The sequence below is a fragment of the Ailuropoda melanoleuca genome, chromosome 10, assembly GCF_002007445.2.
Source record: "Ailuropoda melanoleuca isolate Jingjing chromosome 10, ASM200744v2, whole genome shotgun sequence".
NCBI lineage: Eukaryota > Metazoa > Chordata > Mammalia > Carnivora > Ursidae > Ailuropoda > Ailuropoda melanoleuca.
Window position 1 is genome coordinate 103,887,573 of NC_048227.1, and position 20,976 is coordinate 103,908,548.

Below are 20,976 nucleotides of genomic sequence, written 5' to 3' on the forward strand. Positions count from 1 at the left end.
GGAGAAGCAGACTCCCCGCTGAGCAGGGAGCCAGGCGAGGGGCTTGATCCCAGGACCCTGGGATCATTACCTGAGCCCAAGGCAGACACTTCACCGACTGAACCACCCAGGCGCCCTTCCAGCTACTGTTCTAAATACTCTTCATGTATTAACTAATCTTTACAACAAATAAGGAGTAGATACCATTATCCCAGGTAACAGACGTCCCCAAGCTGACACAGGAGGGAAATACTGACGTAGGAATCTAATCCGTGCAGTACGAAGGGTCTGGAGAGTGGTCTTCTTAAGTTCGCACCATACAACCTCTCAGCAATTACTCACTGGAAGTAAGTGCTTACTACACACCGGCTGTCTAAGCACCTCACGTTAAAGCACCAAGTAACCTGTAGGGTACGGCCCCGGTTTGCGCATTTACACAGATGCTGCAGGTTGGTTTTCCTCTTTGTCTTCTGTTTTTTTCCCCATGGAACATATTTTTAAATGAGAAATTTCACATAAAAATCCACATTTATGGTTTCTCTTAATTACGTAAAAGATTGGCCCCTTAAGCACCCCCACCGCTGCTAACAACTGGCAGAAGCAGCCTCCTTACCTGGGCCTTGGTCTCTTCCCGGAACATGGGCCTCACCCCCTCCACTGCATACTTCTGACCTAAGGCTTAAATCACCTGTCTGATCACTGAGGATATCTGAGCATATGACATTTAGTGTAAACATATGTGGGGTAAAAATGGGGAAACTGCAGAGCTTACGAGTTTAGATCACACAGCCCAGTTCAAACCCTTAGTCTCATAAGCTCATTTCCTTAATCTCTTTAAGCCTAAATCTAAAATAAGGTCATTGACAGTACTTAGAGTGATATGAAATAAATACATTAGATAATGTATGAAAATAATTAAGCTTGGGGTTCAATAATAATTTGTTCTTGCTGTTTTCACTAAGAACAATTGGAAGTTAATATAAATAGGTCACATCTACCATCTGAGGCAATCAAGACTGGAGCACAGACCACAAAAACAGAAGAGGCTGCTTACAGCGCTGGAAAAGGCTTATGGCAGAGGAGAGATTCTGGTGGAAGAGAAACATCTGTAGGACTTTAACAGAGCATATTTCTCAGACAGAAGCACTGCCCAGTGACACCCCCAGAAAAAGGTCCAGTCCTGTGGGTCCCGGACAAACCAGCACTCATGGATTTGTCTCCCTAAGTGCAGTCACAGGATTCACCTGTGTAGCAGAGAGGTTATATCAGAGTGAAATACTGAGCTGCATTTTTGAGTAATTCCACCATCTTCCCCAGGCTTGAGGTGGGGATCCATGATTCTCCTTTCTTGGGTGTATCCTTCATGTTCTTCCATGCTGCTCCGTTATACCCTTTCCATGGGCCACCACTCCGACCCAGGCTCATAGTTCCTCCAGCATGAACCATATGAAGAGTCTATTAATTAACCTCTTTGCCCTCAATCTGTCACCAACTTCAGTCTCAATGACAGACTGTTACAGCACTAATAAGGTTCTAAAATGTCATTTCATAGATTGCTTTTATTTTTAACATTTCGTCTTGGCTCCCCATCACCTGTGGACTAAAAATCTAAATGTAACCATAAGGGGGGCCCAGTGTGGTAAGGGGGTCCTTGTCCCCACTTCAGCCCCCCATCACCTGAAGACCCTTGACCTTGACTCTTGATTGCGCCAACCAGAATGCCCTCCTCACTCACGCACATTCACATCCACATCAACTTTAGCCAAATCCTGTGCAACCATCACGGGGAAGCCATGGCCTTAGCTGTGTGCATGGTTCACATGTGGGGTCCACCATGTTTTCTCAAAGGGGCCAGAGGAAGGTATGTCAGGCTCCGCAGGGCATCCAGTCTGTGTGGCAACAATGACCCCTGCCCTGGGCATGGAAGCTGCACAGACGACACGTAAGGAGATGGGCGGCACAGCCTTCTGCTACAGTGTCACCATGGAGACTGGAATCTAAACTTCATATAGCATTCATGGGCCACACAGCATTACTCTTTGGATATTTCCCAGACACTTAAAAATGCAAAAGCATTCTTAGCTTGTGAACCATACAACACAAGCGGGGACCACAGCAGATGGTAGCCTGCAGACCTCAGTTTCATATGCACACTGCAGGTGATCTATGACTTTCCTTTTCACTTCTTTACCGAGCTATTACATTTAGCAACCTCAAGTGTGCCCATCTTCAACCAACAGTCCAGTGGCTTCTCTCTCTTTTTTTTTTTTTTTAAGATTTTATTTATTTGACAGAGATAGAGACAGCCAGCGAGACAGGGAACACAGCAGGGGAGTGGGAAAGGAAGAAGCAGGCTCCCAGCGGAGGAGCCCGATGTGGGACTCGATTCCGGAATGCCAGGATCATGCCCTGAACCAAAGGCAGACGCTTAACGACTGCGCTACCCAGGCGCCCCAGTCCAGTGGCTTCTGACACACATATCCAACCAGGTTACGGACACACCGATCAAGACAAGAAAATTTCCAGTGTCTTAGAAGGCTCCTTCCTGGCCTCTTCTAAAAGACACCCTCAACAAAGCCTAACCTCTTTTTGTTATAAACGCACTCTCAATGCTTCCTTTCAGGGCACCTGGACTAAACAGATGGAGACGACGGCCCAGCACTACCTAATGTTTTACAGAGTAATGTATATTTAAGTGAAACTCCAGATACCATTAACCATTACAACCACATAGCAGAATGTCTTTTATTTTCAGTCACAGGTCTTCTCTGATTAGCAACCTCAAAAGGCAACTCTGGAAACAGACATTCCTTTTTTTCTGGGCAGTCTCTGCCAATGCCGTAGCTCCTTACCTGGGCCAAGGTGAGCGTTGCCTGTCGGCAGGTGCTGCACTGCACGCGGAGTTTTCCTGGCTGTACTCTTTGACAGGGGCCTTTGCAATAAACATAAAAGCTGTTGTAGGTTCCTCTACCTGCTGGGGGGGGGAGCAGAGAAAGTAGCCAATCAATGTTGAATCCAAATTGAGATAAATTTTAAAACTATCTCCCCAGGAGCATTTTGAAACATTAGTGGGATAAAGATTCCAATGAGGATACAACAATTTAATTTAGGAATCTAGTTTTACGCTCGAGCGCGAAAATCTCTTCTTCTTGCCAACAGCCCTGAGACTTACTCAGCAGAGTAAGCGACCTGCTGCTGCCAGGAGAGCCAGCCAAGTGGATTTGCAACACGGGGAGGTGAAATGCATTCTGGGCCACTGAAGTTTGTAAAAAGGACAGGAAATGTACAGACTATTGGAAATTTAAAGACCACTGCTCCTGAATTCTATTTCATGCTTCTGTACACAGTTTGGAAGGCTCTAGATTTTTCTTAAAATCTTATCTTAAGGGACATACCAGCCCATTTCTCATGATATGACTCACATGATCACTGTTTGCTGGGTTCCGGTGAAGTCACATATAAAGTAAGACAAGAGTCCTGAGGGGTTTAACAGAGCCCGACAGTGGTGTGCAGAAATGGGTGCTTTGTGTTCCACTAGTATTCTCTACCCAGACAAATGCCATTCAAATAACACAAGAATAAAAGCTGGACCAAAAAAAAAAAAAATCAGTAACTAAACATCTCTGATCACTTCTCTCAAATGTCAGCATACAGAAATAGTGTTATTCAGTACATTAGGTGGACTTTTCAGAGCAGTGTCCCACTGCCATTTCTGCAAAAAGCTTGCTTTATTTAGAAGCACTCACTAATAAAATGACTGACTTTTTAAATGTATAATATTACTAACTAGTTCTTGTAATCTTTACACGTTACTTCTTGTTGGGTAGGGGGTTACATAAAATGTCATGGCATATGAAGTTTGTTTACAATCTTACTATTATTATTATGATCATCTACAAATAATAAAGGATATTTTTATCATTATGAGTGAAAACCTTCAGCCTCCCAAATACATATGGTTTACTAAAAATAGTTGGTACAAAAATAATGAGAAACAAAGAGACATCCTAAAGTTTTAATGCAACCCCATTTATTTCTTACTAATTTATTTAAAAAAAGCCTCTGTAGGTATATTGAATTGTCATTTGTTCAGCCATCTTTACTAATATTGTAAGTGACAATACTTTGTAAAATGTAAAGCACAATAAAAATGTCAAATTTTATAATTTTATCATTTATTACCAATATATTTTATAGTTATTATTCTCCAGAGATTAATATTTAGCTTCCAGTGTGAAGGGAAGATAAAATATAAATACATGTTTGTAGTGACAAGAAACTATAATTTCCTGATGCTTCTTTGTAACTTTAGTGCCTTAATGTGCCAAGATATCCAAATCTATAAATATCACATTGTTACTAGCAAATGTAATAATTACATAAGATATATTCTTAAGGTATTATATATATCATAAATGCAATGGATAGAACCATATATTAAAGTTACAGAAAATACCATAACAACTGACAAAATATCAGAAGACCACAAGGGCTGACAATTTTACTTCGTGCCAAGAGCTTAGTGAAGGAGGCAGGAACCCTTAGTGTGAAAACCTTTATCAGAAATAGGAACAAATCCAATTTCACAATTTTTATAACCTACTACTGTAAAGGTTAAACAATAAAAAGGAACAAGGAGGAGGAGGAGGAGGAGAACAGAAATGGGGAAAGGAGAAGCTTATGAAGGGGAGCTGGGTGGCAAAGAAGCCAGCATTGTTGAAAGAGCATATTAGCAACAGCTTTACAATAGTAAATGATGCATCTATGAAACTGCAGGAAGCTAAATGACTCTTCTCTCCCCCTTAGGGCAATAGCAACGTTTGCGATATTGTTTCAGCAAATGATAGAGCCAGGCGCAATCCCGAGACCGGGGAACTCTTCTGTGTGCTACAACCTTCAGCAAAGACCTTGAGAAGTTCGTCAGAAAATACTGCATGCCCACGTCTGTGACCTAGAAGCATAGAAGATGACATGCAATCTATTACACGGTGCTTCCCAGAGCCGGCTGCAGGCTGGGGATTAATAGTCTAAGAAGATCAAGGTCGGGCCAGTCCTGGTGACGGCAAATTTCAAGCTGTTGGCGTTACTTGGTGAAGAAGTAGGGGCTTTCAGGTCAATCCTGAGATCCCCTGTTCAGGATGGCTTCCTCGCTAATTTGGCTGGATCACACTATTTAAAGCTGGCACACTTCTCTGTGCCACGCTGAGGCCTGGAGCGCACAGGACAGGAATAAGGACAAACAACACCCTGACATGTTTTCTGGGCAATGATCCCATTAGCCTGACTGAATATCTGAGGTATAGACTTGAATATGGAGCCCTAACTCCTAAAGGTATGGCAAGGCGAAGTGAAGAATGTCCCGGAATGACTTTTCTCCAGCTGTGTCACTGTCTCTGGTCAAGAACATGAATCTTCTTCCCTTTTTACTTCTGCCTGGATCTTAAAATCCTTTTTCTTGCCTAATCAACTCTTCCATATGGCCACCCCTTCACTGCCCAACATAATCAATGCAGATTGTGTTTGGGTTTGTAATACTTCCCTCTTTTTATAGAATACATTTTCAGAACTAGAGAAATACGTCAAAAGTATTACACATCATGTCCTTTGATGTAGTCCACCAGTTGTGAACATTTGCCCATATTTTGAGTGTGCCCCTCTCCCTATGTGTGTGTGGACATATATGTACATACACATAAACTACACATATGTATTTTCAGCTGAGTCATTTGTAGTTAACTTGCAGATATCATGCTACTCATCCCTGCATCCTTCAACATCCTAAAAATATGGACATTTTCCTATAAAGCTGTTGAGCTCCTTGAGGGACTTGGTTGTTTCAGTAGTTCTGCTCAGAGGCTAATCAGGTATATTTTAAGTATATCCTACAGAACGCTATCATGGTTTGCAAGCTGTGAAAACGTGTCAAGCCCCTATACCTGGGATTCCTGAGCCAAATCATTTGCGGTGAGGCTAAATTAAGTCAAGGTCAGCAAGCCCTCTCACTGCGGGATGTTCAGCGGGCTGTGACTCTGTGAGGGATGCACAGAGCATAGCATGTCCCAGACTTTATCCAACCGCAGGAACTTTCCATTTGTAGTGCATTTCGTGAAACTGTTTCTCAGGGGGGAAAAAAATTCTGGAAAAAAATCTGGAGGAAGGATTCAACTCAGCGTGTAGGGCTTGACGTGCGGCAAGCCAAACTGCTCATGTTTCTGAACAACCTGCTGACAATTAAGTTCTTCCCTTCACCACAGCTTTCAGTAATTTTTATTTGTTATTATTATTATTTTATCATAAGCCAGGAGGCTGAGTCTATTAATGTAATGATTTTGCAAAGTAAAGTACATTCCTTTTGTTCAGAAGTTCATTTTTTTTTTCCTGGACAGAAATTAAAAGCAAGGCTAGGGGCCAGGCCCTCCAAAGCGTGAATCTCTGTGTTCAGGTGCCCCCAGTGTTTCCTTGGCATTGGGCTTTTATCATTATCTTTAGTTTTTCTCACTCACTTTGTCCAGTTAACATAATCCTTAGTCAAGTCTCCACTCTTCTCTTGTTCTCCCTTCTTGATCCAGGGAATTCCAGAAATCACTAACAATATTCACAACATATCGAGGGAAGTCCCTTTTTAAAAAGGACATATGTTGGGACACTGGGGTGGCTCAATCAGTTCAGGATCTAGGTTTCAGCTCTAGGTTTCAGCTCTGGTCGTGATCGCAGGGTCCTAGGATGGAGCCCCGTGTCAGGATCTGCACTCAGCAGGGGTTCTGCTTGAGATACTCCCACTCCCTCAGCCCCTCCCCCCATTTGTACATATGTCCTCTCTCTCAAATAAATAAATAAATTTTTAAAAACAAATAAGAATACATATTATTTGATTTGGCTTTCTGAGAAACTGGCATAATGTGCATAGTTCACAGTTTTTAAATGTGTTTTAGATGATGGGCTTATGGCCTAACAAAGTTGTTTTAATAAGATTGATGAATACTTGAGAATACTCATTCTGATTCTCATGAAAACTTTTTTTTGACCTCAGAAGGTTCTACCACAGGCTGTCACCGAAAATCAAGAGTTTAATTGCTTAGATAATTTGTTTACCGGGGAGGAAAGAGTGCGAGTTAACATGTTTTATATCATAGTAAATAATATTCAGTATCCATGTCCTATAAAACCATAGGCACACATTTGATTTACGACTACGCTTATCACATATGATCACATTAAAACATTAAGCAGAACAAGCTGCCCAAGAGAACTTTCTGTGACCACGGAAATGTTCCACACCCACACCCTCCCACGTGGTGGCCACCGTGCGCTCACTGAGAATCTCGGAGGTAGCGAGGAACGACTGAGGAACTCATCCCACTGGACAGCACAGAAAAGGAGAATACATAACAATGACGTGTCTGGTCCCCTCTCTCCCTCCCTCATCAAGCCTGCAGGTCACTATACGAGGAGATTCTTCTGTGACACTGAAACACAGCAGCCTGCTGTTAGGTGTGCTAACATGAAAACAGTGTTGGCTGGTGAGAGGGGAACAGGGGACCGTCTGAGCCTGAAGCACCTTGAGGTAGGACTTGGGGACTTGGCTGCGTTAGAGGCAGAACAGAGCTTCCCTCTCACTTCTTCCTTGCACGTGCCCCATGCCCCAGACCAAGCCAAACGAGTCATGATGTGTGACTGGACAGTGACTGCCATATCTCCACGGCCATCAGCATCTTTGATCCACACCTTCCAGGTCCAGCTAAAATGGCACGTCCTCTAAGAATTCGTCCTTTGATTTCCCCATAAGGATAACATATCTCCCTAAATAATTACATCTGAGAGTATGAAAGTATCCAGCTTAGTTTTGTCACCTTTACACACTTGACTTGTCCCAACACCACAGAACCAGCATTTAATCAGGTGGAGTCCCTGTCTGGAGGCATCCTTCCCAGCCTTCCTCTGACTCCCTCCACTGTGCCAAGCCTGGTACTCAGTATCCCCAGCTCGGGCCCTCCTGCCTCCTCTAGCCTTGTTGTTGTTGCTTAAACACCAAGGAAAATGTCTGTACCATTAGCTCCATTTTTCAGCTACGACCAGCATATTCTCTCAGTTTACCTCTCCCTCTTATCACTTCGGAGGTACCCTCAGGCCTGTTTGACTCGTACAAGCTCACTGTGGAAGAGACCTTATTTCTGTCCAGAATTTCTTGAACCTGGGGCCCTGACCCTGTGACAGGGAGCAAGGCCCTAGAGAATCTTCTCCCCCGACATTTTCCAGAATCTTGCTATTATATTTCTGGGCAGTGGTCCTTCAGCCTGAGATGGGCCACATTTTCTGGAATATTATGTCTCATGAGCCAGGAGCACAGCACATCTATACCAAAAAAATAAAATCAGCACCATCTCTGAAGGTCAGCATTGTTTTGTGTGTGTGTGTGTGTGTGTGTGTGTGTGTAAGGTTTTATTTATTTATTTGAGAGAGAGAAAGTGAGAGACAGAGCACAAGCCGGGGGAGGGACAGAGGGAAAAACAGGTTCCCCACTGAGCAGAGAGCCCGATGTGGGACTTGATCCCAGGACTCTGGGATCATGACCTGAGCCAAAGGCAGACGCTTAACCGACTGAGCTGCCCAGGCACCCCAGGCATTGTTATTTATTGTTATTTATTCTCCTCTTCTGTGCTTTCCACTGGGATGAGTTCTTCAGTTGTTCCTTGATACCTTTGAAATTCTCATTTTTTCCCTTATATTGACCTGAAACTACTCATCTAGTTTAAATAATGTTTAAATAATGTATATTGAGTTAGTCTAAAGCAGTTCCACATGAAATCCATTCAATGTGGACTCTCAGAATCATCTCTTCTGTGTGACATTTTGCTTTGGATCATGGATAAGATAAGGATCATGTACACTTCAATCTAAGGCAAACTACTGAAATAAAATCTGCTCCACACGTGCCATCTACTTGTCCTGCCTTTCCTGTCATTCCAACCCCCGGAAGTAACACTGCACCGTGTTTCATATGTTCCAAGCAGCTGGTGCAGTTCCATGAGCTTAGGAAACACTCAATAATTATTTGCTAGGTCAGTAAATTCTGCCATACACCGAATGATATAAAAGTTGTAGCAGGCAGGGTGGTGTGAGAACTAAATTCACATAGAACAGAATATGGCCATGATTACAAAATATTCAGAACATCTTTCCACCAGTCAAGCTTACAGGACTAACCACATATCCTTCAAAATATCAGCATATCATATTTGAAATCAGTAACATCAATATTATCTTTAAGACCACAAAAATGGTGAATATAAATAAAAATAAAACAAAAAAGAATACTTGAAAAATTTGTATATAGGACTTAATATAATCCGAAATCTTTGAATGTTAAGTGGGAAAAAAAAAACAACCAAATTCTTTTTTTTTTTAATGTTTTTTTTATTATATTATGTTAGTCACCATACAGTACATCCCTGGTTTCTGATGTAAAGTTCGATGATTCATTAGTTGCATATAACACCCAGTGCACCATGCAATACGTGCCCTCCTTACTACCCATCACCAGTCTATCCCATTCCCCCACCCCCTCCCCTCTGAAGCCCTCAGTTTGTTTCTCAGAGTCCATAGTCTCTCATGCTTCATTCCCCCTTCTGATTACCCCCCTTTCTTTATCCCTTTCTTCCCCTACCGATCATCCTAGTTCTTATGTTCCATAGATGAGAGAAATCATATGATAATTGTCTTTCTCTGCTTGACTTATTTCACTTAGCATTATCTCCTCCAGTGCCGTCCATGTTGCAGCAAATGTTGAGAATTCGTTCTTTCTGATAGCTGAGTAATATTCCATTGTATATATGGACCACAGCTTCTTNGTAGTGCAATGGCTGGGTCATAGGGTAGCTCAATTTTTAACTTTTTAAGGGACCTCCACGCTGTTTTCCAGAGTGGCTGTACCAACTTGCATTCCCACCAACAATGTAGGAGAGATCACCTTTCTCCACATTCTCCCCAGCAATTGTTGTTTCTTGCCTTAAAAAAAACCCGAATTCTGAAAATTTACAAGTAGAACTACTTTAAAGGAGGCACTTGCTACACAGAAACACATTTCATTTCAACCCTTACCCAATGGGTTATGACACCCCACTGAACCCAGCCACACTATTCCAGGTTTTTAACAAGCCATAGTCTTAACTCCTGCAGAGTAACCAAGGTAAAACTGTGTTATAAACAACTTGCAATTACATAACCCCAGTCAATTGATGCACTTTTAAAACATGGTTAGCAATCTCTATGGATCCTCAGCTCTTAAAAGTTATAACTTAATTCTCAATTTTTATGCTAGGGTTTTTATTATTGATTGATTGATTGAGAGAGAGCAGGGAGGGGAGGGAGAGAGAGAATCTTAAGCAAGCCCCAAGCTCAGCCCCAAGTCCGATGTAGAACTTGACCTCAGGACCCTGAGATCATGACCTGAACTAAAATCGAGAGTCAGATGCTTAACGGACGAGCCATCCAGATGCCCCTGTGCTAGGGTCTTTAACATATCTGCACAATAATGTCATCTGGGGAGACAAAAACTGCAGATTAAAGCTAATGCTTCTGCCTGTTTGCCGGGGAGGTGGTTGTTGCCAATTTATTTTCCGTTATTCATTTTGAAAGTAATAACCAAATCTCCCATGGCAAGACAAAACTGTAGAGTGAAGCATAATTTAAGGATTAGGTTTAAATAAATAATCTGGTTCAAAGCCAAGCCCGGGTCCATCTGGTTGCTTATTCTTCCCAGGAATGGACACTGGCAGGGTGTCATTACCGTGGGGGACAAAAAAGAAGTCACAGCTCTTCAAAATACTGAACGAACACCCATAACTCTAATTTACACGGAATGAATTCTTGACACTACAGATGACTGTTCACTATTTCCTCAGACAAAATCTCTACAGTTCAGGACGTGTCCATCTAGGTCCAGACCACAGCCCGGCCTCAGCACCTTTGGCAACTCAATTAACCCTCGGGCCCTGTTTTCTCAGACGCAAAATAGGAATGCTAGTGGCTCCTAACTCATAGGCTGTTGTGAGGACGTAACAAAGGGAAACAGAGTAAAGCACACAGCACAGTGTCTGACACATACTGGACGCATGGTACATTTTAGCTACCCTTACCTGCTGTCAACGAATTTAGAATTCAGTTTACTCCCAGCTACTTATACCTGTGGGCACTTAGTCCTCCTGTTTCCTCAGGTGACCACTCTCCAACTTTTATAAACGTTGATTCCTGGGGCACCTGGGTGAGCTCAGTCAGTTAAGCATCTGCCTTCGGCTCAGGTCATGATCCTGGAGTCTCGGGATCGAGCCCCATATCGGGCTCCCTGCTCGGTCGGGAGTCTGATTCTCCCTCTGCCCCGTACCCCACTCGTGGTCTCCCTCAAATAAATAAAATCTTTAAAAAATGTTGATTCCTACATATTATTTCCATCTTAATCCTACCTCTAAATTTTTAGAAACAGTTGGGGTATAGTTCTCTTTAAAATTGCTTCAAATTCAACCACATCCTTTACAATTAACATTATGGAACATAAACCATGATGGAAAGTCCTTAATTGATTTAATGTTCACTAGAATATTTTTCCCATGAATCACTTAGAGATGGATTGTAAAAAAATAAAGAATGGAAAAAGTAAATAATTGTGTGGATCCAGTCTAGAGGGTAAAGTTTTCAAGCTAGCTAATGCACTTAAAAAAATACTTTCAAAATGAAAACTCGTGTGTGTGTGTGTGTGTGTGTGTTTGTAAAATGGTACTGAAGGAGATTCAAAATGGATTTCAAAATTTCATTTTAATGGCAGTATTAGTGTTTATGCCTTGAAACACAGGTGTGACCATCACCATTTTATAAATGAGGAAACACAAGCTCAAAGAAGTTGAACAGCATCCCCAGTATGGCCACAGGAGTGGTCAGAGATTTGAATACAAGTTTTTCTGATTACGAAGCATCTACTTGTTCCTCACCCACGTGGTACTAGCTTGACTGGGATGGTGGTTTTTACTAAATACTCTAGGGGATTAATTCTACGGCTGCTAAAAAGTGGCACTTGAACACAGGTTGGCGATTATGAACAATTGCCAGCAATCATCAACTGCCTTACCAACCCATTTCTCTCATCCAATTAGCACTAAAGGTTTCATGGAAATTTCTATTAACATTTTACAGCACTGGAATTCAGGAAGAATGTGCAGGTATAGCAACTATAAATAAGGAAAAGTAAATCTCGTTTTTAACAGTTTAGCACATGTTCTAAAATTGCATGTTAAAGCAAGAAATGGTAATCCATGGTCTGACCTTGAAATCAATGAATTTATTTTTATTTTTTTGCAGAAGTGAAACTTTTCTTGCTATTAAAAAACAACACAATTTTACAATTTCCTTATTTTAAATAGTCCAAGTGTTAGCAAAACCTGTTAAGGAAATGAAGACTCAGTGGAATGGCTCCAATTAGAGACTATAGCAGGACAGGCATGACCCTCCCCACTCCCACTTTCTTCATTTTATTGCATCTACAATAGCCAAGATAATTAGTTTGGTATAAATATTCCATTTTAGCACAATATTTCCAATTTTCATTACTACTGTTAAATATCCTCTTACAAATTCCAATATTTTAAGTATCCTATTTGGCCTGTACCAAATGATAAGACAAAATATGTAATGTTAATAAATCTGATCCTTCTCAGCATTGATTTTGAAAACCTTTTGGTGGTCACTGAGATTCAGAAAATCTCTACTGCTTCTTAAAATATGAGAAAATTATTTTTCTTTCGTGACAGTGATTAGTTAGAAATATAAGGTGATGTCATCAGGCTGGGAAAAAAAAGATAAAATTATTGTCTTCTCTTAATCAAGGCTGATAGTCATGTTGTGAATTCATAAGCTTCCAGAAGTACACAGGAGAAGCACTCTGGCTAAAACACCTTGCACAGGTACCCTGGGACCCTTGACCATTGAAGTCTTCTTGCTTCATGGAAAGGGCCTCCTAGGACCCATCTCAGTCCTGCTCATACATCATGGCCCAGCTCTGGGACTCCTCTCTCCTGGTCTTCAAGCTTAATGTCCACATCACCCTGATGCACCCCATCTTCTGTGATGGCTTCATGCATTTAAATCAGAATTTACGCTCCTAAGGTTGGGGTTTAGGTGACCAGTGGTTTCATTTTTATCCTCCACACCCACTTTCAGAGTAGAATAGTGTAGTCCATTGTAGAGACTGATCCAGTTGATTGATCAAATAATTGAGAAATCGGAGAGATTAGGCAAGTCCATTTTAGTTCAATATTGTGAAGTACAAGAGGGTCACTACGTTTGGGCTGCAGGTTACAGTAATGTCTGTGCTACCTTCAGTACTGATCAGTATTGCTGTACCTGGTGGGGGGGGTCTTGCTTTTGGAGTGCTACAGAATCACAAGCTGGCATATATTCCGCACCACCTCTATAAAAGGAAAACTAAAATAGAAAAGGAGAGAAGAAAGAAATATCTGTATAATTTCTTAGGAAACATCTAGCTTTCTAAGCATGGTGAACCTTGTCTGCCTAGAGTCAAGTTGGTTGGGGGAAGGGAAGAATAGTGGGAAGGAAGCAGGGTGACGGTCATAAAGAAACAGAAGAACACCAGGAATATCAAGATTCTGTCTATCAATAACATTAACAGCAAACATCAACAGGAACCTCACCATGTGCTTGAGACTTTAGCAATATGTGAGAAAATCCTAAAACATCATCAAGACAGTCCTTACATTAACAGCTTTAAAATCCAAAAGTAACCCTGACACAATCCATAAGTATCTTAAAGGATATTTATCAAAAGCCTGCACAGCAGAGAAGGACCCTAGTATCCTCTGAAGAGTAGAGAATGAACTTAGAGTGGGGGAAAGAATATATATTTACAGTACAGTCTCTCCTCTTGAAAGTTCTTTGAGTTTCAATGTCTGAAATGATCGAGCTGCATGTTCCCACAATTCTGCCTTCTATCCAGGTGCATCTGCTCACACCTTCTGGAATCCTGAGACCGTGGGAAGACAGAGATGAGGCATCTGCCCACATCTGCTCAGTGCTGTTGGGCAGTGAACCCCCAACATCCCTGAACATCGTGCTTCAGGTCTCAGGTATCACACCACTCGTACAATCTATGGAAATCAAGGTCTCTGGGACAACCTAAGAAATGCCTTCAAACGGCTCTGGCCAAAACAAACAGGCGCGCTGATTAAGGGAAGGTGGGTGGAGAGATGCAGCTACTTCGGCATCCAGAGTCTGTGATGTCCCCTCTGGTCACACTGTGTTCTAGCTTCACGACCTGGAGCCCTGGTACCTCGGGAATCCTACACATGATCTGATGGATCAACAGAATCATGATGCCCTGGGACAGCCACGTCAGGATCCAGGAACCATGGTTCACCCCCTCTCAGCAGCTCCATCCACCCCCCACCCCAACATCTTCAACAGCTACTTCAGAAACAACAGCTCCAAGTTTCTTCTGTCATCTCCTTCTATGGTTCCCATCCTGGCTCAGGCTCTCTTTTGTAGCCAACACACCCCACCACCCCAAATATTACACCCCCTTCCTCTATTTTCCTCTCCTCCTGAGCAAAGAAACTTCCAAGCTGCTAAAGGAATTGTCTTCTAAAAACACATTATACAACATACTTAAAAAAAATAATAAAAGTGGGAAAGGAAAGGAAAAGAAAAGAAAAGAAAAAGAAAAGAAAAGAAAAGAAAAGAAAAGAAAGAAAAGAAAAGAAAAGAAAAGAAAAGAAAAGAAAAGAAAAGAAAAGAAAAGAAAAGAAAAAGGAAAGGAAAAAAGAAAGGAAAAGATGCCAGCTTCTGCTTACATACAGAAGTGCTCTTCCCCTGGAGGATGCTGATGACTTGCCATCCAGGGTCCCTGGGTGGATCCCAAAGGAGTGCCAGGCAAGGGACTTTTTATTAAAATCCACTTGCACTTTGTATATTACTATAAAATGGAAATCTATGGTTTTCCTATAGAAATATTTTAAATTATCATTATCAAAAACAATACTAGAATATGTGCTGTCTATTCGGGTGCTAAATAATCACAAATGTTGCCATTCACAGCCGAAATGGTTCATCACAGCCCCTCGTGGTTTTTCCCAGCCAACTTCACAAACTAATCGCCACTGCCCTGTGCAGTAACGAAATCAAACACTTACGATCCCCATGCGCTGTATCCTCAGGCCTCCACACCTGCCTTTGGCCTGGGACCAATTCTCTCCATCAGGAAGCCACACTCGCCTTTAAAAGAGTCTGCATCAAGTGTCAAATGTGAGGTCCTCCAGAAGTCCTGCCTCCCCTTTCACACAACAGGCAGAGCGAGTGTCCCTCTCTTACAACTCCTCAGCGTTTTGGCTCATTTGACTTGTATTTATTAGATTTAACGTAACTACTGTATATGCCTGGGTTTGTTTTATTGCGTTTTGTTTTGTTTTTGTGTGCAACCACAGTTTTCTCAGGAGAAGGGCCTGTTTCATGTTTCTATCTTCCAATTTTGGCAAGCAACTAGGGGATCAGTGGTACCTAGCCTAGTGACGTATTAAATGAGCACAAATTATTTATTGACCTCTTTCTATTTCCCTTAAACGTTTTCATTTTAGGGGTCTGTTCCCTTTAACCACTCAGTGATGATGGGCTGACTTGCCCACATCAGGGTGTGTTCCTATTGCGACATTCTTAACCACCTTGAACATCATGATGTCCCTGTTTGTTCGTGTGTATAGAAGCCTTCCACCCTCAAATTACATCAGCATACTGACAGGCATCAACTGGATAAACATCTCAATCTGCTATGTTGATTCTATACATTAGAAATATCTAATAAACTATCATAAGAACTTGTTTTAGCATTTTTTTAAAAAAGATTTTATTTATTTATTAGACAGAGATAGAGACAGCCAGTGAGAGAGGGAACACAGCAGGGGAGAGGGAGAGGAAGAAGCAGGCTCCCAACCGAGGACCCTGATGTGGGACTCAATCCAGGATCGTCCGGATCACGCCCTGAGCCGAAGGCAGACGCTTAACGACTGCGCCACCCAGGCGCCCCTGTTTTAGCATTTTTATTCTATCACTACAAATGAATTTTCACCAAGAATCATAAACACAAATAAAATCTTTTTAAAGCAGCACCAGTTTGACCAGCATTTCTGTGAAATCAGCTCTTTGAGACTTCTTAAATGATTCTCTGACACCAACAATTCCCAAAACGGTTATTTATGTGAGAAGCAGTTTATCTTCTCTGCCTTGTGAAACGCAGGTAAACATGCAATGTCACTGCCGCATTATACACCACGTGCACCAGGTGATAACAACACAGCAGGTGTGTCTAAGCACAGGTGTGTGTCCATTGTCCTTGTGGGGTTCCCTCTGTTTCCTTCCCTTCTCCTCTGGACAAAAGCAATTTACTAACAGGTCATTCTGTCTTTGCACTCTCTAGATCCTATCAATTCTCCAAATTGCTTTCAGATTCATTTTCCTAAAGTAAATCTTTGATCATTGCATTCTCCTTAAATGTCTCCTCATTGCCTCCTGAATGAGATTCAAACTGCTTGGCTTAATAAACTCAGCACCTCCCTTGCTGGCCCGCCACTTATGCTCTCTCTTTACTTTCCCTACTCCTCTATGTTCAAGCCAAACTGCCCTCACACGACAAATCCTTTCCTACTGCCACCAAAGTAAGTATCAAAAACTTGGAAATAAGGCAAAAAATGTGGGCAGCAAGTGCTTTCAAAATCATGGGGGCAAAAGCCACCCAAAGGTTTTCCAGGGCAGTGCTGTGCAATAGAACCTTCTCCAATGCTGAAATGTTCCGTCTGTGCTGTCTAACTGGGCACATGTGGTTACTGAGCACATCAAGTGTGATGAGTGCACCCAAGGAAGTACTTTTGAATATAATTTATATTTATTTAAGTTAAATGTAAATAGCCAGGTGTAGCCATTCAGGTCTATGGGAATATAGTCAATGTTAATCTTTCTTTTTCTTTTTTGTTTAATTTCAATTCGATTAGCCAACATATAGTACATCGTCAGTTTCAGATGCAGTGTTCAATAATTTATCAGTTGCATATAACACCCAGTGCTCATCACATCACGTGCCCTCCTTAATGCCCATCACCCAGTTACCCCATCCTCCCAACCACCACCCCTCCATATTCAATGTTAATCTTGATTTGAGGTCTCAGACTTAGTGAAGTTACTTGTGATTTGTAGATTTTTGTCCAGTAGATAATAATTTCTGAGCTGAGAAACAGAGAACCCCAAAGATGAATGAGCTCTTGGACATAATTTCTCAAGTGCTCTTGGGACTGGTAATAACATCTTATGATGTCCCTCAAAAATGAATGGATTAAATAAAATATTTCAAATGTGTTCATTTTATATTTGCTCGAGAGTCATGATTTTGCCTTTTGTAAAATATACTTTAAAACCTTCTTCTTCTTGAGGAGAGAGGATTGTAAAAAGCCTCAATAAATATCCACCTTTACTCCTTCCCCTCTACCTTGCTTACAAATCTCAAAATGCATCATTTCTCCCTATTTCTACACACCCTAGTTCCCCTCCCCCACAATCTTTTGAGGTCCAAAAATACCACCTCCTCCAGGAAGTCCTACTGGATTCATCCATCAAACGTAAATCCTCTTCCCCTAATTCCCACTACATTTTATTTACATTTTATTCCTGGTACTTAGATCACTTTCAATCCACCATATCCCATAGATATTTTTATCAACCCTATTAGACTTCAGAATTTTGAGGGTGGAGATCACATTTCACGCCGTTCATTTCTCTCTGTGTCAGTGAATAAATAATGGCAGATATGTGGAGGAAATCAAGCAACCAGACTGAAAAAGAGCACGGTGGCACAAAAAAGTCTTTTAGCTTGCAAAAGATAAGATCACAATGACCGGACCCTAAAATAACTTAATCTCTGTGACAATATAATGAGGAATGTTCTTTCAGACCCATTAAAATGACATGCAGGTTGATAATTATTTTTACAGTGTCAGGATTCTAAAACAAAATGTTTCTCAGCTTCTGTTATTTGGCAATGCTAAATGAATGTTGTCAGAAGATTAAATATAAATTGGTTATAAATCTTCATTTAACTACATTGCGTAGGGAAGGTTACATTACGCCAGCCATGTTTGTGTCAGCATTAAGAAAACAGAGAGTCTTATTTTAATAGTATTAAGACTACTGAAATTATTGTTTATTCGACATAACAGGCTTTGGATTTCAGGTTGATGCCATTGATGGTCATCGCCGAATATACGAGAAAGCCTGAAAAACGCTGAGGGCAGTCAACTAGCCCTTCTGGACTCCAAATGGACAGCATGGCCTCTTCCCAACAGCTGAAGCCACCATTTGGGGGAGCGCTGTCATTGCCTGAAAGGTACTATCACATTGCTAAGCAGATTTTTCACACTGATTGAAAAATCTGATTTCACAAACAGTCCTTTTTGCAACCGCGTTTGTCTGACTTTTCAGGCGATGACCCGTGGTTTAATCACCTGTCCAAACCACCTGGTGGCTTGAATGGGACGGACTTAGAATCTTGCAAAGGGGCTCTCTGGAGCTCCAGAGTCACCCTTTCACTTTGAGGTAGTGCTGTCACAGGACAAGAAAGCTTGATGAATAACCCCTCCCTTACACGTGGAGCTCGTCAGGACTGAATGCCGAGGCCGGGCTGCAGACTATGATTGCAGGACTCAGCAAAATCTTACTTAAGAAGCAAACTCTCCTTTTGGTTAGGTACTTCAGCTTTGGGACGGGAACTCTTGGGGATAAAATAAGGAATTTGGAAGAAACTAATGCTTCAGGGTTTAAAGCAAAAGCTGATTAAATTAAATTAGAATCACAGTAATAATTATGATAGGAATTATACCAGGAAAAGCCTGAAACAGACTCAATCCAACTTTAATAGTTAATTGATATACTGCAAATATTACTAAAATTATCAGTATACACACACACACACACATACACACACAGTGTTTCTTCTATAAATATAGACATACAACTAATACACACATCCTATAATTGAATCTTTCTTCAACCAAGGTCAATAATTTATATCAAAAAAGTGTAAAAATTATTTTTAAAAATGCTACTTTCCTATTTAGTTTATAAACACTCATTAAAATATATTACTTTAGGGTGCCTAGGTGGCTCAGTTGGTTAAACATATGCCTTTGGCTCAGATCATGATTCCAGGGTTGTGGGATCGAGCCCCGCATCAGGCTCCCTGCTCAGTGGGGAGCCTGCTTCTCCCTCTCCCTTTGCCCCTCCCCCAACTCTTCTCTCTCTCTCTCAAAAATAAATAAAATCCAAAAAAAATTTTAAAAACCTTACTTTAGGTGTTTACCAAAAGTTTCTCAGATGATAAAATCATTAGAGGTTTTTTTTGTTTGTTTTGCTTTATTTACTTACTACCTTGCTACAGGGGTGAGTGGGTTGATTTATCTTAATTTTTTCTTTGTATTTTGTTTTCCTTGAATTTCCAAATTTGTTCTTTTTTACAGTAAAGATACATTATGTTTATAATAATGAAAATAAACTTCTAAAATAGGCTTGCCTTTTAAAATTATAATAAAAGATAAAGCTTTATAGAATAAATTCTCTCTGTATGTGTATGTATGTATGTATGTATGTATCTATCTCTCTATGCTTCCCTTTAGAGATGTGGCAGGAGGAGAGTGAAAAATGGAAGAACAGAGAAAGCGAGGCCAAAAAAGAGGCCAAAAAAAAAAAAAAAGGTAGCAGACAGGAAGGTATGGAGAAAAAGAAAAAGAACTATCTAGAAGAAAGAGCACAGAATTGCCAGAGAACCACGGACAAAGAGATGAACACTGAGAGAGAACACGCAGTCTCATAAAATCACACTCTGCATCCCTGTGATCTCCTGGAACATTGCTCCGTGATACCCATGGGCTCTTTTCACTGCCGTAACTCCAACGGAGCTGTGGGCTCCTGACTTGCTCTCCATGTGGTACATACACTGAGGTCTATCATCAGTTCCCATCCAGCTCTTCTCTTGTCTCTCCTGTTTCTGCTCCCTCTTCCTATAGCTTGTGTGTGGAGGGTGAGGGGTACAGAACAGCAAACACCTCCATTCCCTCTCCTTACATTACATGCTGTGATTTTTCTAACTTGGTCCTTACCTTTAAAAAAAAAAAAAGAATACTATGAATAAATACATCAATTAGAAAACTATTTAAATTTCCATGGAGAGGATTAATTACTTTTAGCTCAAGGAAAAAAAAAATCGGTATGAAAACGTCCCCGAAGGAAGGAGACAAACAGAAATGAGGGATGGAATTCCAGCACAATCTCTTGGTGAGAGAAATAGGTGGTTTAGAGTCCAGTTGAAGTAGAAACACCACCCACATGACTCAAACACTGTATTTCACCCTGGGGTTGCCGGGTCAGACTTTGAGAGGACCGACCAACACTGTCAAGAGTCAGGGCCATCTAGACAAAGGGCTACAGTCCATAAACCTTCCTGACTTCCTTGAAGTCCTTCCTGGAGAGCAGCAGGATCCTGGAGGTGCTTCCAGTACGCAGGCGAGCTCCATGCAGACATACCACTGGGGCAGGCTGGTGTAAAGGGGGATATAGTATGTGGAACCACACACAGGGAGCTAAGGCCGGAGGGAATCAGGTGCTCTAGGCAGGGGCTGGAGGGATCCTGGGTATGGCTTGTTGTCCCCCTGCTGAAAGGGGCCATGGAGTCACCCAAATCAAGAGGCGGCTCGTTTCTCTGTTCTCTCTTCCCTGGTCCAGGGTATGTCGCAAAGGGAGAGACCTTGAAGTGTGTGGCGGTCTAGAGTCCTGGGGAGGACCGCACCTTGGAGCAGGATGAGCCTGCCCTGGACAGCCTCCCTTGCAAATCCACATATCTGGGGCTGGGCCTGGAAATTGGTTATTGATTCAGGTTTAGTTGCTGGTTATTGTTGAAGCTCACTG

General features: G+C 41.6%; 1 protein-coding gene across 1 annotated transcript in view; it reads right to left on the reverse strand.

The window, feature by feature from the left end:
* The window catches only part of PRKN (parkin RBR E3 ubiquitin protein ligase), a 1,042,635-nt gene that overhangs the window by 803,580 nt on the left and 218,079 nt on the right, over window positions 1–20,976 (reverse strand). The window contains exon 4 of the mRNA XM_034669425.1: window positions 2,832–2,953. Coding sequence (XP_034525316.1) covers window positions 2,832–2,953 — 122 coding nt within the window. The remainder of the gene's footprint in view (window positions 1–2,831; window positions 2,954–20,976) is intronic.